General features: G+C 41.7%; 1 protein-coding gene across 1 annotated transcript; it reads left to right on the top strand.

The window, feature by feature from the left end:
• The first annotated feature begins 7382 nt into the window (after nt 1-7382).
• On the top strand, nt 7383-17235 carry LOC101344543 (keratin, type I cytoskeletal 28). Its single transcript, XM_004378085.2, is given in 9 exon segments — nt 7383-7442; nt 7445-7831; nt 8480-8562; nt 9256-9412; nt 11968-12126; nt 12209-12334; nt 15670-15887; nt 16763-16818; nt 17093-17235. Coding segments are annotated over 9 exon segments (1389 nt in total).
• The last annotated feature ends 1585 nt before the right edge of the window (nt 17236-18820 follow it).

Raw genomic sequence — 18820 nt, 5'->3', positions numbered from 1 at the left:
GACAGAATTATTTACATTTCAGTGTGGAAATGTTCAACCACACGACCATACAAGAAAACATAAGGAAGTAGTCGAATGACTGCGCCTCTGTGCGGAATCAATGTGAATGCAACAGCTGCAGATGAATGCTAACGAAATATGAGCTTATTGTTGACTAAATGCAACAAGCAGCCATGCTGTTAGTGATGAGGTTTTTCAAACACCTCTTGATAAAGTTCAGGACAAAATGAAGCACAACTTTATTTACACAGTTGCACTCCTGGAAAATTCAATTAAAACCATACAAAAATTACCAGAATTAGTTTCCAGAGTCAGATAATTATAAACAGGATTTTCACCTTTATGAATATTTCACAGGAGATTCAAAAGTCATGTGGAACACAAGACAATTCATTGTTGTGCAGGGAACCATGCATTTCCCTGCTTCCCCCACATGCCAGTAATATCTCCTATCACCGTGATGATCAAGGCGCACACGCACACATACACCTCAAAATGCACCCTAGGGGGCAGTACTCCTTCAGCTGAGATTGAGAACTAGGTTTTCATTCCTTGTGTATCGGTAGTTCCCGTAGTAAAAACCTCGTCAGCAAGCATTCCCCAAAAACCCTTTGGGCAATCCTTTTGTAAACTGGATTGTAATCCTGGTGAGAAAGGGACCATGTCTGCCTTACTCTTCTTTGTATCCCCAACCTCTATCACAGTTCCCAGAATACAAATAGCTAAGGCTCAATGATACATTGGTTAAACAAATGACCAAGAAAGTGAGCAACCTAGAAGTGAATGAATGACCTACAAGACCTCCAGGTCAAATCCAGAGACTCCAGGGTTAAAAGAATGAGAAAAGGAAAGAGCACTCGAACCGTCCAGTGTTTCCCTTGTGCCAGGCACTCGGCTAGCTCTCCATCTTCATTCTTTCCTTCCTGGTAAATATCAACACTCTGTTACAGGCTCTCCCCGACCTTTGGGAAGAGTGCTCTCACCTAGTAACAGCCACTCACCCTTCAGTACGTGCACCCTATAACCGCAACTCACTCTACATCAGGTGATTGTAGGGGTGTAGGACACTGGATTGTGACCAGTGAGGGCACTTCTAAGTGCAAATCTGGATAGTGCCACTCAAATGTCTTTTGATTCATTCACTGAGACTACTTGTTCTCTTGTTTCTCAGGGACTAAGAAAGAAGGTAAGGACTGAATTTGGCAACGCCCTACAGTAGATCAATAATGACTGTAAACACGGTTACAAAGAGAACCCTCCACCATGATTATTGTTTTTAGGTGCCACTGAGCAGTTGCGACTCATGTAACCCCATGTGACAGAGTAAAACTGCCCCACTGGGTTTTCTAGGCTGTAATCTTGATGGGAGCAGATGGACAGGTCTTTCTCCTGGAGAGCCTCTGGGCGGGCTCGAACTGCCCACCTTTCTGTGAGCAGCCAAGCATCATGCCACCAGGGCTCCCTTCACCACGACCAGAGCAGAGGAAAGGTGCAGAGGTGTAGCTGTGTCGGAGAGAGGACGCAGCTGCTGAACCACATCTAGGCCTTGGTGCACAGTTGAGCACCACCAGGCAAACCTTTTAAGAACAATTGTTGGGAGGAGGCGAGGGATTTGAAATCCCTGAGACTTTAATTGAGCGGATCTCATCTTAACTTGATTACATCTGCAAAGATCCTATTTCAAAATAAGGTCACGTTCATAGGTACCAGGGTTAGGATTTCAACACATTTTTCTGCAGCACACAATTCAACCCATAATAGCTTCCCATTGTGCTTAGGATCAAATTTCAAAATCCCTAACCTGGCCTAATAAGGCTCTTCCTGGGCAGCCCCCGCCATCTTCTTTCCCTGCATCCTCGACGCTAGCAAACAGTGGTCTTCTTCCAGTCCTTGACGGCACCACTGTCTTCCCTCCTTAGGCTACGTACATTCCCTCTCCAGCAAACTCCCCGCCCCTCCAAACGCCCCTCTGCCCCTTTGCCTGACAATCACTTTCTCATCTTTCAGGGATTGCTTAACGTCACTTCCTCAGAAAGATTTCACTCAGTCTAAATTAGGTTCCTCCCATAATAGCTCCATGTTCCATCCTTCCTAATATTTAACACACTTTAGAATTTTATAGTTATTTGCTTAAGGCCTGCCTCTTCCACTCAAAACAGGTCTGATAAAAGATGGGAAGGTATCTTCTTCCCCTCTGTATCCCCAGCTACCAGCCCTAGGTGCTCATTAAGTATTTCTTGAATGAACAATAACGAATGAATGATACCTATAGTTATTGCATAACTACAACCAAAAGTTTTATTGTGCTATTAATTAGAGATTCCAAAATGAATTTCTGAAGAAATATATTTGTTATTTATTAAAGAGGGATTTTTGCATTGTTTGAGTTTTACTTTTCTACCTGATTTTAAGATGGTTAAATATACCGAAAGGAACATTGCACTGAGTCAGAAGACGCATTCTGAACCTGACTCACCCCGTTTTGTGCTCTATATCTTCGATTTCCTCATCTTTAAAACAGGCAAAGGAAACCTCTCTCTTTCTGATCCTCAGACTCCTTATAAGGCTCAGATAAATCAATTGCCTTCGGAGTCAATTCAGACTCATGGCGCCCTCAAGTGTGTCAGAGTAGAACTGGGCTCCAGAGGGTTTTCAATGGCTGTTTTTTTGTAAGTTAGATCGCCAGATCTTTCTTCAGAGGAGCTTCTGGGTCAACTCAACCTCCAACCTTTCGATTAGCAGCTGAGCACATTAATCATTTGCACCACCTTCTACCTTGGAAGCTGTAAAACAAAAACTGGGATTCCAATTCATGGCGACCCAGCTGTTACAGAGCAGAACTTTTGCATAGGGTTTTCTTGGCTGTGATCTTTACAGAAGCAGTTCTTTCTTCCCAGGAGCTGGTGGGTGGGTTTGAACCGCCAACCTTTAGGTTAGCATCTGATTATAAATCACTTGCGGGATCCAGGCCCCTTGGAAGTGCAGCATATAAATGTAGCAAGCTTGTCCTCATGCTCACCTTGATTTGGAACTTCAGAAAATGTTGGGGTTGCTTCTATGCAGGGGTTTAATAGCTTCCAGCTGAGGGCGGATGTCAGCCTGAAGTGGAGGACCAGCCCCAAGTATGGGAGCAGAAACAGTCATTTGAAAGCAAATGCTCCCACCTGGTGGAAATGGAAGGTCAGGGGCAAGTGTGGTTAGCAACATGTGATCCTGAGGGGTGACAACAGGTACTGGCTGAAAAGAGAATCGCCTTTTTTAAACGTACGTTTTTTAAACAAGTAACTTGTTTATGTTGTAAAATGTTCTCTTGGAAATACTATATTTGCATATACAGGATATAGGCAAGTACACCAATTACCTATTTGTCTAATTACAGTTAATCAGGCTCTGAAGAGATTTTTAATTCTTTATTTTAATATTCTAATTTTTAATATTTAAATATTCCAGATAAAATAATTCCACAACGCACACAGCATGTTAAGACTACTGACGGGACTATGTAGATATTTGTTTCAGCCGGTGTCATTCAGAGTCGTTATTTATACATAAAGCATACTCGTGGTACCAGAATCTCAAGGCCATCTTGAACATGCCTGTTTACTCTGAGAAAATTGCTTAACGTTTCTGGGTCTCAGTTACCTCATCTGCCAAATAAAGGGACTGAATTGGTGACATCTAAAAAGGTCCTGCAAATTTGCCGAGATAATGCATTTAATTGTTATCCAATGACGGCCATGTTACCAATTAGCCAGGCTTCAGGCTGCTCCCACCAATGCAGTTCTAGAAGATACTCCTTAACTGTGCTGGTGGCAAAACAACTTTATGTCTGTTTTCCCTGCGGGACCTAAAACCGAGTCCCTTCTGTCCCTCCTTTTTCCTGTCCTCTCTAGCTTCTTCACCCCCACCCTTCTTGGCTACCACCTCAAAGGGATGCTTCTCAGGTCACTTTCCTTGGCCACTTCTCCTTTTCTTTCAGCTCGGCCTCCCCCCACATACACCTCCTGTTTATAACACCAACAGTAACAATGGCTGCCATTTACTGCATGTTTTCCCTTTGCAGGCACTGTTCTGGTCAACTGTTTTTCCCAATTCCATGTACTTTTTCTAAACGTTCACACTGCCTAGGTTTCAGCTTCATCTAGAACACTCCACCAGCACCTCAAACCCAGTTAGTCCAAAACTGAACTCAGAACCTGCCCATAGACATTCTTCCACCTGTATTCCCTATTTCAGCTAATCAATCTTACCAGGGTTCTTCCAGTGTCTGAAATCAATTAGCTAAGTTGTTGTTGTTGTTAGGTGCTGTCGAGTTGGTTCCTGACTCATAGCGACCCTATGTACAGCAGAACGAAACACTGCCTGGTCCTGTGCCATCCTCACAATTGTTGCTATGCTTGGGCCATTGTTACAGACACTGTGTCAATCCATCTCATTGAAGGTCTTCCTCTTTTTCACTGACCCTCTACTTTACCAAGCACAATGTCCTTCTCCAGGGACTGGTCCCTCCTGATAACATGTCCAAAGTACGTGAGATGAAGTCTCGCTGTCCTTGCTTCTAACGAGCATTCTGGCTATACTTCTTCCAAGACAGATTTGTTGGTTCTTCTGGCAGTCCATGGTATAGTCAATATTCTTTGCCAACTCCATAATTCAAAGGCATCAATTCTTCGGTCTTCCTTATTCATTGTTCAGCTTTCGCATACATATGAGGCGACTGAAAATACCATGGCTTGGGTCAGGCGCACCTTAATCCTCAAAGTGACATTTTAGCTTTTTAACCCTTTAAAGAGGTCTTTTGCAGCAGATTTGCCCAATATAATACATCATTTGATTCTTGACTGCTGCGTTGGTTGTGGATCTAAGTAAAATGAAACCCTTGACAATGTCAGTATTTTCTCCATTTGTCACGATGTTGTTCATTGGTCCAGTTGTGAGGATTTTTGTTTTCTTCATGTTGAAGTGTAATCCATACTGAAGGCTGTGGTCTTTGATCTTCATCAGTAAGTACTTCAAGTCCTCTTTGCTTTCAGCAAGCAAGGTTGTGACATCTGCATATCACAGGTTGTTAATGAGTCTTCCTCCAATCCTGATGCCACGTTTTTCTTCATGTAGTCCAGTTTCTCAGATTATCTGCTCAGCATACAGATTGAATAAGTATGGTGAAATGATACAACCCTGGCACACACCTTTCCTGATTTTAAACCCCACAGTATCCCCTTGTTCTGTTTGAATGACTGCCTCTTGGTCTATGTACGAGTTCCCCATGAGCACGATTAAGTGTTCTGGAATTTCCATTCTTCACAATGTTATCCACAATTCGTTATGATTCACACAAAACACAATTACCTAAAAGTCATCCCCAAATCTGTCAACTTCAAGTCCTATCAACTCCATCCAAGTCCTGGCAATCAAGTCCTGTCAACTCTATCCCCACTGCCTCTATTCTTTCCACCTGGACCATTGAGCAAACGTTATAATTGGCCTTCTAGTTTCATTTTAACTTGATCGTGTTGCCATCTACTTTTTACTGAGTATGCATTCCAAACTCTTAGGCTAGCCCAGAAGACTAACCATGATCCAGCCCCTTTCTGGACCTGACCATAAATTTCTTAAAGACAGTAACCATATCTCTTTCATCTCTGCATTTAGCACCATGTCTTCATTTTTGCATTTAGCGTAGAACACCAGACACAGTAGCCGTATATGTTAAATAAAGGAATGAATCCAACACTTCTGTCATCATTCAAAGTAGTAGAGAGGACACTATAACCAGGGTAAGAACAAGGAAGTTACTAGGATCATGTTTTTCGGTGCCATTGAGTCGATTCTGACTCACAGCAACCATATGTATAACAGAATGAAACATTGCCCGGTCCTGTGCCATCCTCACAATCGTTATGCTTGAGCCCATTGTTACAGCCACTGTGTCAATCAATCTCGTTGAGGGTCTTCCTCTTTTTCACTGACCCTCTACTTTACCAAGCATGCTGCCCTTCTCCAGGGACTGATTCCTCCTGATAACCCATCCAAAGTATATAAGACAAAGTCTCGCCATCCTTGCTTCTGAGGAGCATTCTGGTTGCACTTCTTCCAAGACAGATTTGTTCATTCTTTTGGCAATCCAAGGTATATTACTACTCTTCATCAACACAATTCAAAGGTGTCAGTTCTTCTTCAGTCTCCCTTATTTATTCATCCTCCAGCTTTCGCATGCATATGAGGCAATTAAAAACACCATGGATTGGGTCAGGCACACCTTAGTCTTCAAAGTGACATCTTTGCTTTTTAACACTTTAAAGAGGTTTTTTGCAGCAGATTTGCTCAATGCAATGCGTCTTGATTTTTTGACTGCTTCTTCCATGGGTGTTGATTGTGGATCCAACTAAAATGAAATCCTTGACAACATTAATCTTTTCTCTGTTTATCATGATGATGCTTAATGGTCCAGTTGTGAGGATTTTTGTTTTCTTCATGTTGAGGTGTAATCCGTACTGAAGGCTGTGGTCTTTGATCTTCATCAGTAAGTGCTTCAAGTCCTCTTCACCTTCAGCAAGCAAAGTTGTGTCATCTGCATAACGAAGGTTTTTAATGAGTCTTCCAACCCTGTTGTCACGTTCTTCTTCATATAGTCCAGCTTCTCAGCTTATTTGCTCAGCACACAGATTGAATAGGTATAGTGAAAGGAAACAACCCTGATACACACCTTTCCTGACTTTAAACCACGCAGTATCCCCTCGTTGTGTTCAAACGACTGCCTCTTGATCTATGTACAGGTTCCTCATGAGCACAGTTAAGTGTTCTGGAATTCCCATTCTTGGCAATGTTATCTATAATTTGTCATGATCCACACCATCAATCACCAGGATCATAGTTTTTAAAACAATACATTTTTCGCTCTAGTGATATAAAGTATCTGTTCTGTAGTTTCTGTCATTAATTTATCTCTGTGGTAATTGAGACCCTACTATAGGTGATGGTACCCTATCACAATCATACTTAACTTTTAAAACTTTATAATACCTTGTACCAGAGAATTATGGTATATTCCTAGGGTCTAGATAAAAGTAAAGATTACTCACTCAAAATTAGACGTTAAAATAATGACCTTAATATAGAACTAACCCTATTATACTTAAGATAACAAATATCCTGAAGCAATACCCGGGGATGTTAGACATTAATTATATAAAAAAAAAAAATCACCCAATTATACATAATTTCATGCTAATCTGAATGATGCCATTTCTCTTTTGGCAGTATCAAATAGAAACACCCCAATAGTTGTGTATAAAAGCCCAAAGAAACCATCAGCGCACAATATTCTGTCCTCCTTTACGTTACAGCTACCCACAGACAAGGCGAACATTTCTCATAAGACCATGTCTCTCCGATTTTCTAGCAGATCCAGGCATATTTGCTTACGATCTGGAACTGGACCTGTCAGACCACCCAGTGGAGTGCAGGCTTTGCAGGCAGCAATGCATGTGGGAGCTCTGCTGCTGGAAGTGGTTTCTCCTGTGCCTTGGGAGGGGGCTTGGGCAGTGCTCCTGGTGGGAGTCATGCTGGTGGTGCCCTTGGAAATGCTGCTCGTGTTGGCTTTGCTGGAAATCAAGGGGGACTCCTCTCTGGGCATGAAAAAGTGACCATGCAGAATCTTAACGACCGCCTGGCATCCTACCTGAATAATGTGCAAGCTCTAGAGGAGGCAAATGCTGAACTAGAGAGAAAAATCAAGGGTTGGTATGAAAAATATGGTCCTGGATCTTGCCGCCGACTTGATCATGACTGTAGCAGATACCTCCTAACCATTGAGGATCTTAAGAATAAGGTGAGAAATCACAAATTTGGAACAATTCAAAATATTAAAAACTAAGAATTACCTAGCCAAAGGCATAGAACTACAACTGGAAATGGTTCATAACTGTTACTTGTCATTTCTATTGAATTGTATTTATTATTTCTTTTGATAAATAGTTCTTCCTATTATTTAAAAATAAGCATTTTGATTTATAAATTTCAATGTAGTTAAAATTTTACTGGCTTAACTGCCCACAAAAAATGTAGAAGTTTGAGTCCACCCTGAGGCACCTCAGAAGAAAGACTTGGCAATCTTTTTTCCAAAAAATCAGCCATTGAAAACCCTACGGAGCACAGTTCTACCCTGACACACGTGGGGTCACCATGAGTCAGAACTGACTTGATGGCAACTGGTAGTATCGTTCCATTTTAAATGTTTATTTCGGAGTATATTCATCGGTAAGAAAGTATTACATTCTAAGAGTTACACGAACAATGTGAGAAGAAATAAAAACCATATCTGTAATTTTTTTAATTACATTTTAAACATCTTGATTGTTACTTGAGGAAGTAAATTTTTTTATCCAAAAGGTTGGTTGTGCGACACTTTTTCTTTCCTAAAATAATAATTGAGAAGAGCAAACTTATTTGTTGTGTTCTCCCTTTTGATTTCTTCTAGATTATCTCTTCCTCTACGGCTAATGCTAATGTCGTCCTGCAGATCGATAACGCCAGAGTGGCTGCTGCTGATTTCCGGCTAAAGTAGGTGGTTGAAAACAGTTGAGCTCTGGAAAAAGTATCCTACCTATTTAATTTGTTAAATAAAATTTCAGTTGTATCTCAAGCAGAATAAACTATAACTTAAAAGATAAAAGGAACAAGGGATGTGTGTTATTATCATCAAGTATACTAAAATTTTCTACATATTTATTACATTCTTGGGCCACAATATCACTGACTTTCTATGCCTGTCTAGAACAATGCCAAGCACAAAGTAGATGCCCAGTAAATATTCGTTGACTAAGTAAAAATGTTGGAGCCCTAGTGGCCTAGTGGTTAAGAGTTTGGCTGCTAACCAAAAGGTCAGCAGTTCAAATCTACCAGCCACTCCTTGGAAACCCTATGGGGCAGTTCTACCCTGTCCTACAGGGTCGCTATGAGTCGAAACCCACTCGACGGCACCTAACAACAACAAGTAAAAAGTTAATTAAAATAAAATCCTCAAATGGTATGTTTTTATTTAGTTGGGATACGCTATTAGAATGTGTGCGACTGAATAACGGCTGGTTATCCTGCACAGAATTGGGCGGGGGTGGAGAACCTTTCTTTGTACATTTTTATTATATTTAGGCCCTAATTCAGTTTCTGACTTTCAGTTCAAAGCAATTGAGATTTTATTTTTCAATTCCTTGAGGTAGTCTAACTCATGCTAAAATTCATTTCATGCCCTGCAAGGTATGAGAACGAGCTCACCCTTCACCAAAGTGTCGATGCCAACATCAATGGGCTCCGGCGAGGCCTGGATGAGCCGACGCTCTGCAGGACCAACCAGGAGCTGCAGTATGAATCCCTGAGTGAGGAGATGACGTATCTCAAGAAGAACCATGAGGAGGTAGGAGAAGCTTTACTTCTAGTCAGATAATAATCCTGTACATCTTAAGTGCTTTTGTTTTTATTACAAAAGTAATTTACGCTATTGTAATAATTCAAACAATGCCAGGGCACATAAAGAATTCCATTTTCTCTCACTCTGCTTCTCTAATCCTATCCCCCAAGTAATAAATACTTACAATTTGATCTGTATCTTTCCATTTTTTTAGACTGATGTAATAATCCATCCATTCTAAAATAATACATTATTTTTGCATTCATACAACTGTAAACCCGTTGCCGTCGAGTCAATTCCAACTCATAGCAACCCTATAGTACAGAGTAGAACTGCCCCATAGGGTTTCCAAGGAGTGGCTGGTAGATTCGAACTACTGATCTTTTGGTTAGCAGCTGTAACTCTTAACCACTGTACCACCAGGGCCCCTTCATACAACCATCTTTCTTTAAACCAGATTATTTCATTCGTAGGGCCATCCTGGGGGTCAACCTTTTCACAAAAGACCTCTCTAACAAGGAAAAGATGTCGATGTACCTTCCACTTAAATCCCTGGGTTTGTTTTAGTGTTTAACTTTGCACAATAATAACCTGATTGCTTGATACTTAATACCAGGCAGATTCACCACCTGCCCCTCAGAAAAGTGATTATCCCAAAAGTAACTCTAAAAAGCCTCCAAAACAATGGATGAGAAACTAAAAACACAAACACACACACTATGGTGTTTATCACAATTTTATATATATATATATAGAGAGAGAGAGAGGGAGAGAGCGCGAGAGAGAGACAGCAAGAGAGAGAGAGAGGGCAAGAGAGAGAGAGAGAGAGAGCGAGAGAGAGAGAGAGAGAGAGAGAGAGACAGAGAGCGCGAGCGCGCTGGTGGCACAGTGGTGAAGACCTACAGCTGCTAACCAAAAAGATCAGTAATTCAAATCCACCAGCCGCTCCTTGGAAACCCTATGGGGCAGTTCTACTCTGCCCTGTAGGGTCGCTATAAGGTGGAATCAATGTGACAGCAACAGGTTTGGGTTTTGGTTACACACACACACACACGCACACATGTGCGCACACACAGGCACACGCACACGCACGCACACACATGCACGCACACATGCAGGCACACACGCAGGCATGCACTGTGACAGGAAGTGCCCCATCATTGGTTGGAGATGACTAGAACATCAAGTCTCCTTGCTCCAAATGAGAAAATGATGGGAGAGGGAAAGAGAAAGAATATTTAAAAGAAAAAAATTAAATACAAGAGAAACAAGGAGAAGGAAGAGAGTCATAGAGCAGAGCTCTAGAAGAGCCGGACCACCAGAGAGTGGAAGCAAGAAAGTGAGAAGCAGAGCCAGGAATTGTAGAAAGGGTAGTGTCAAGAAAAGAAATGGACACCTGGGAAGGAAGAGAAGAAATAGCAACCACAGCACGTCAGCAAGTTGGGGGCATCAGGGTAGCACTAGGATCACACAACAGGATTCACTGTCCCCTTAAAAGACATACCAGTAGAAAGAGGCTACCTTTGAATGCACCGAGGGTAGAGGAAAAGAGTCATTCACATCTCAACATCCCCTGAGAGTATTACATTTTCCACACTCACCGGTGACCAGTGTCCTTACTGATAACTTCAAGTAGTTGATCTTCTAACTTTTATAGCAATACGAATTTTTCTTCAAATTAATCTTACACAAAACTCCAAAACATGGAAATACATTAATCAGTGGTTTCCTCAGGCAATGTAAATCTTCTACTTTCGGTGGACACTGGAAAGCCACTGATCTAGGGTCACAAAAATGGTTTAAGAAAGTAGAGGTACCATGGTAAAAATACATCAGAAACAGTTCAAACGAAAAGGTTAGCTACCGAAAGAACTTAAGTTCAGGTCACTGGTCTGCTTATTTGCCCAGAAATCCATTCTCAGACTAGGTCAGACAGCTTAATGATTTGACCTACGACATATCCTAAAACAGAGAGGTCATAGAGTGTAATTACCAAGAAAAGATGCCCTATAGCTGGAGCGCCCTTGTTCAAACCCTGGCCCTTCCCAATACTAAGTCATTTAGGCCAGTTACTTTATCTCTGTGTGCCTCCATTTCGTAATCTGTAAAATAAATATAATAGTATCTACTTCATGGAGATGTTAAAAGTCTTAAATGAGTTAGTGCATGTAGAGTACGTGTTAGCTGTTGTCTCTAAAATAAAAGCTCCCAGAAGGCTGTATTCCCATCAGCAAGAACTCTACCTGACATGCAGTCAAAAATTGTGTGTTTAGTAACTCTCTGGTCTTTGTATCTCATCCTTATTGAAAAGAATAGAGAACTTCTCTTGGGATGCTGTGACTCCTTATTGTTGTGGTTGTTTTAATTAACAAAGTTGTAACTAAATAGATGATTGGCATGAATATAGATAGAATAAGTCAATCAAAAATTTGTGTGCCATGAGTTGTACACTTGAATGTAAGCCACAAATTTGAGACATAAAGTAACATTTTCGAAAACTCTTCTCAGACTGCATGTGGACATAAAATGCCCTCAAAGACATACTCATGCTCCCCTTTCAGGAAATGAAGGTTATGCAGTGCGCCGCTGGAGGCAACGTGAACGTGGAGATGAACGCGGCCCCAGTGGACCTCATGGTCCTGCTGAACAACATGAGAGCTGAGTATGAAGACCTTGCAGAACAGAACCGCAGGGATGCCGAGGCCTGGTTCAACGAAAAGGTGAAACCAGCCCAGACAGCCCTGCTCATGCCCCTATGGTGGGGACAGATGTCAATTAACCTGTGTATGCCTGGCCTTCCAGAGTGCCACTCTGCAGCAGCGGATCTCGGATGATGCTGACGCAGCCACCTCTGCCAGGAATGAGCTGACAGAAATGAAGCGCAGGCTGCAGACCCTAGAGATCGAGCTGCAGTCGCTCTTGGCAACGGTAGGCAACAGTGTAGCTTGGCTTGAATTTTGTCATTCAAAAAGCCTAAGAGGAAACCCTTCCCCTCCTCCTTTACCTACAAATACTTAACAGCACAGAAGAGAGAAGGAAAGACAGATTCAGAGATGCTCAGTTTCAGAAGGTAGAGGTACCATGGTAAAAATCCATCGAAAACAGTTCAAATGAAAAGGTTAACTACCTCAAGAACTTAAGCTCAGGTCACTGGTCTGCTTATTTGCCCAGAAATCCATTCTCTGACTAGGTCAGACAGCTTAATGATTTGACCCAGGACATAGCCTAAAACAGAGAGGTCATAGAGTGTAATTTACTAAGAGAAGATGCTCTATAGCTGGAATGCCCTCATTCAAAAAGAAACAGAGAAACAGAGCATTTTCTTCCTCCCAGAGATCACTGAGGCGTCCCCGGTGGTGCGAACGCAGTTGGCTGCTACCCGGAAGGTTGGTGATTCAAGTCCACCCAGTGGTACCTTGGAAGAAAGGCCTGGTGATCTACTTAAGAAAAATCAGCCGTTGAAAACCCTATGGAGCACACTTCTACTCTGACCTACAAGAGGTCACCATGACTTGGAATTGACTTGACGGCAACTGGGTAACTGGAGATCACTGAGGATGTCCTTCCTGGCCAGCACCCAGTCGCTTGGTGCTCATTTCATGAAAATAACCAACGCTTCACGTAATTCCTTCTTTAGAGTGGTTCCTCCCAGCCCTGCCAAGCAAGCAGCAGCAGAATTGCATCACCTGAAAATTAAGTGGCAGGCCTACTGCCATGTGGCCACACAGGATAGAGCCAAGGCTCGAACCAGCATCTCCTAATATTTATGAGGACGTATTAAAAGCTATATTGTACTTTCCATCAGACAGCAAAAAAGAGGGTACACATCTCAATCGCAAAAGAGCAGTGTCAGCCTCTTCATCCCGACAGTGTCTGGGGAGAGGTCCAATCCCCACACACTCCATAGAACCTGGCATTCGCAGGCATTCAGATTACTTCAAAGGTTACCATGGAGACAATCCAAGACTAAAATCAGCCTTCCCTTCTGGGGGGTGAGCCGACAGAACCCAGAAAGATTGATTTTGAGGATTATGGCACACAGGTGGCTGAAGTGTGCTCCGTCCTCACAAGAGGTTTCACACTCCCTGAGGAAGCCAGGTTGTAACACAAAGAGAAGAGCGGCTGTTATAGAAATGAATGCAGTAAGACCAGGAGGAAAAGATGACTCAGAACAATCGGAAGATTATTCTTACTTAGCCACCATAAAAAGGTGTAGTGCTTTCTTACTTACTGAACAATATTTAGATTGGAGACTTGTTTTTACCATTGAATGACTCCAACTTAATCTTCTCATCTTTATCTTTACTGCCAGGTGGTACTCGAGGCCCTCCTTGCCACTTCGGGCTCCAGGAACCCTCTTCTTTCCCCCATCCCCTCCTTTCCTGCAACTAAAATCCTAAGGACCCTGTCCCTGCTGCTATAGCCTGAGTATGAATCCTCCTTCTCGCTTCTTAGCTAGGTTGGAGGAAATAAATTCCTGAGATCCCAAATCAGAATTTTAAGCATTTTCACATGGCAACCCCATGTGTGTCAGAGTAGAACTGTGCTCCATGGAATTTCAATGGCTGATTTTTCAGAAGTAGTTCACCAGGCCTTTCTTCTGAGGTACCTCTGGATGGACACAAACTCCCAACCTTTCAGTTAGCAGCCAAGTCTGTTAACCATTTGCACCAACCAGGATTCCACAAGAATATTGGCAACCATAAAAAGGAATGTCATATGAGAATATATCATCAGGGAAATTACAGTTCCCAACTGCCAAGCAGGTACCACATGGGTATGCTGCCTTGGGCCTCTCTTACACTTGTTGCCTCACCTTCCCCGTGGTCATCTTGTTTGCCTTCTACGTCTATACCCTGGAGAGCCAGCAGCACCCAGTACCACCCACGTAATGTCGAAGTTGGTGGTTCTCGGCCCATTAGACCCAATGTCTGCCCTTTATGATGAATATTATATAATTCCCCCTTTACAATCCTAAAGGAGCCCTAGTGGTGCAGTGGTTAAAGCACTTGACTGCTAACCAAGAGGTGAGCAGTTTGAACCCGCCAGCCACTCTGTGGGAAAAAGATGTGGCAGTCTGCTTCCATAAAGATTGCAGCCTTGGAAACACTATGGGGCAGTTCTACTCTGTCCTATAGGCTTGCTGTGAGTCGAAATCCGTTTCAAAATGGGTTTTTGGTTTACAATCCTAGAATGAAATCAATAGTAATATAAATTAGTAATACCCAAAATTTAAAAAAAAAAAAAAACCAGTATAATGCCCTAACTGCAATAAAAAGAAAGAATACAAGGGAAGCATTTTAAAATAAAACGTACATAATGTGTAAGTACTTGGACCCAACTACTCTAGAACATGTAATGAAACAGAAGCTTTCACCTTCTCTTAATAAATAAATTTGATTTTAAACTGTGTAAGATCAGGAGTCACTCCACACAAGAAGTAAAGGAAAATGAAAGAGTCGAAGTGTGGGTGGACACTAAGATAATAACTAATATCAAGAGAAGTAATAACTGCCAGACATATTTATATATGATAAAAGAAAGAGGAAAATTACCTCAGCTGAAGTCAGGATAACGTGCCAAGACAAATTACAGGCTATGGAAGTAGAAATGAGAAGTATAATACTCCTAAGAGTGGTGTCGAGATAATGACCTGTACTGTCTTATGAGATGGTGAATGACAAAGCATCACAGAAAATATACCTCTCGTCTTGAAATCCCACCTGTGTTAAGGCATTCATTGAATCTCAAGTGCTTAAGTAAAAGGCCTTTGGTGGACGGCAGAAAATAGAGGACGGATTCGAAAAAGAAACAGCACAAAAGCCCTCGGAAAAGTGGTGGGGTAGACCTCTGGACAGTAGAAGACTAAGATTGAAAAGCAACAGCAGACATATAATTTCAAAATAGAAGTTTTCCAGGATAGATTTCTTATTATGCTACCCCCTAAAAAATCTTTAATATATTGGTTGGCAATAATATGACATATTACCTAAATATCGTAATTGTCTAGTGGAACAGCCAGAAGTCCCTCGGGAAAAGGGTCACTTGTCCTGCCTGACCAGTGCACATCGGATCATCCAGCATGCCTGACCCCCACCTAGTAAATGCCAGTCATGTCCCTTCCCCTACACACAATTTATTGTGACAAGACCCACAAATATCCGAAGCTCTCCTAGGGAGCAGTGCTGCTGCTCTTTGAGAAACATGGTTCTACACAGTCTGCAAAGGCATTTCACCCCTTATGACATCTTTTGTGTCCACAGAAACACTCCCTGGAGTGCTCCTTGACAGAGACGGAAGGCAACCACTGTGTGCAGCTCGCTCAGATCCAGGCTCAGATCGGGACCCTGGAAGAGCAGCTGGATCGGGTCAGAACCGGGACCGAGGGCCAGAAACTCGAGTATGAGCAGCTCCTCGACATCAAGGTCCATCTGGAGAAGGAGATCGAGACCTATTGCCGCCTAATAGATGGAGATGGAAAGTAAGTACAACCACGTGAAAATTCAGTTTTTACCTATTTTAAACCACAGCCGTATGCTCCCATTTACTCGCCACACCTCCAAGCCTTTTATTTTTCATCCCGACTGCAGAAAAGCATGTCTCTCTCTTGCCTCAGCCGTCACCTCTTTAATCTGTTGTACATCACAGCGTCTTCCTGACCTGTCTTGGGCGGCCACAATAGCCCCTGCAGAAAGCCCCCACTTGTTGTCCACGTTAATTATTGTGGATTTCAAGATTCTCCCCCCAGACTTTATCATCCTTTCAATTCATTGCTAATATCGCCGCCCCCAGTCCCTGGGCGAGTGAAGCACTCAGCTACTAACCAAAAGGTTGGCGGTTTGAAATCACCAAGAGGCACTTCAGAAGAAAGCCCTGGGAATCTACTTCTGAAAGATCACAGACACTGAAAACCCTATGGAGCAGCTCTGCTCTGAAACACATGGGGTCGCCATGAATCAGAATCGACTCAATGGCAGCTGGTTTGATTTTGGTTTTTATTTATTTACTGACGCATAAACTCCCAGGATCCATATATAAATGCATACTTATTTATTTAATCTTTTTAAGCTTTAAATTCCTGGACCCACAGAAATCAAATGGTAACAAGTTTTTTGTTTTTTTTTAAATATTCTCTATTTAAAAAAAAAAAAAATTCTCTATTTAGATTATATTTAATTACTTTCAGCTCCTGCACATAAAATTTTAAATATTTTTCTCTATGAAAAACTAAGATCTCCTTTTTGGCACGCAAAACTCACTTGAGTTCATATTTATCTATTGATGTAATGAATATTTCTTAAGTGATAGGAAAAAGAAATGTAAACGATAAACTTTATTTATTTATTTATTTTACAGTTCATGTTCCAAATCAAAGAGCTTTGGATTAGGACATTCAGGGGATGCATCTAAAGGTAATAAAATCTATTTCTACTGCAGAAAATACTTATATCTTGAGGGCAAACATACACTATATCAACAATCTATATTAAAGTAATTTTAACTAAAGTGTTCTGAACTTAAGCTAATATTTTAAGTGAATAAAACTACCCCAGACTATTATTATAAATCTACATTTTACTCAAATTCATCAAAAATGTATATAATCTATTATATTACCACCAGCAATGGAATTGTCATATAATCTTTTAGGCTGAATATGTCTATTCACATATGTTTTATTTCTAGATTTATCCAAAACCACACTGGTAAAGACAGTGGTTGAAGAGAGAGATCAACGTGGCAAAGTTCTTTCGTCAAGGGTTCACTCTATTGAAGAAAAGACATCCAAAATGACCAATGGCAAGATAGAACAAAGGATTCCTTTTTAGATGTCTTTTCAGGGCAAAAAAAAAAAAAAATGGGGGGAAGGATCCTGCACAGCTGCATTATTACAAATTATCAAGCAGGGCAAAAACACTTTCTAGTCTTAAAGATGTTACTTAGCAAAAAGTGTCTATTCTCCTAGTTAATTTTCCAAAATGTCGGGTGTTTGTTTCCAAATAAATAAAATTGCTGTTCACTCCTTTCCATTCACTTGTCACTAAATAAATAATACTTTGTAATTTTTTTTTCTATGTCTAATTAAAAGGAGCCCTGGTGGCACAATGGTTAAGTGCTCAACTGCTAATCTAAACCAGCAGCCGCTCCACAGGAGAGGAAGACCTGGCAATCTGCTTCTGTAACGATTACAGCCTTGGAAACCCTATGGGGCAGTTCTACTCTGTCCTATAGGGTCACTGGGAGTTGGAATCACCTCAACGGCAAACAACAACAAAATGATAGGGAGAAATTTATGGAATATATCTTAACTGCTTGTCACTCTGGTTTCAATAATAGGCAATTCCGCATGGAATATAATGACACTTAAATAGTAAACATTCACTAGGCATAATCTTTAAATCATACTATGTCTGCATGGAAGGTGCCCTGGTGGCACAGAGGTTAAGAGCTTGGCTGCTAACCAAAAGTTTGGCCATCTGAGCCTTGGAAACTCTATGGGGCAGTTCTGTTCTGTCATATTGAGTCACTATGAGTCAGAATCCACTCCATGGCAACAAGTCTGGGTTTTTGGTGTATGTCTGCATAGGTAGATAATCTGGAAAAGTTCAGAAGTTCTCCTATGACTGAATAGTTCCACCGCTAAGTGGCACTTTCCTAGGATTTTCGCCTATGAGCCTATCTCTAAATCTCCTGGGGGTCCGGATACTTCCCAGGATACCATTACCATATAAACATGATGATCTCTGGAAAGATCCACAACAATAAGCCTCATGTTAATGGCTTTTTTCCTAGAGCAGGGGTCAGCAAGTGTCTTTCTGTGAAAGGCCAGATAATAAATATTTTAGGATTTGCAGGTCATATGGTTTCTGTTGCAACTATTCAACTTAGCCATAAACCAAAACCTGTTGCTGTTGAGATGATTCTGACTCATAGTGACCCTATAGGACAGCGTAGAACTGCCCCATAGGGTTTTTAAGGCTGTAAATCTTTACAGAAACAGACTGCCACATCTTTCTCCCACTGAGCGATTGGTGGGTTGGAACCAATGACCTTTCAGTTAGCAGCTGAGCACTTAATCACTGCACCACCAAAACCCAAAACCCATTGCCATCAAGTCAATAGTGACCCTGTAGAACCAAGTAGAACCGCCCCATAGGGTTTCCAAGGTAGTAAATCATTACAGAAGTAGACTGCTACATCCTTCTCCCAGGGAGAAGCTGGTGGGTTGGAACCGCCAACCTTTCAGTTAGCAGTCAAGTGCTTAAGCACTGAGCCACTAGGCTTCCTATGGCACCACCAAAAAAAAAAAACAAACCCGCTGGCCTCAAGTCAACTCCAACTCATAGCAACCCTATCAGACAGAGTAGAAATGCCCCATACGGTTTCCAAGGAGTGGCTACTGGGTTCGAACTG

Source organism: Trichechus manatus, unplaced genomic scaffold, assembly GCF_000243295.1.
Source record: "Trichechus manatus latirostris isolate Lorelei unplaced genomic scaffold, TriManLat1.0 scaffold00054, whole genome shotgun sequence".
In the NCBI taxonomy this organism is placed as follows: domain Eukaryota; kingdom Metazoa; phylum Chordata; class Mammalia; order Sirenia; family Trichechidae; genus Trichechus; species Trichechus manatus.
The sequence above is the reverse complement of the archived record's forward strand: the minus strand, read 5'-3'. Positions and strand labels throughout refer to the sequence as shown.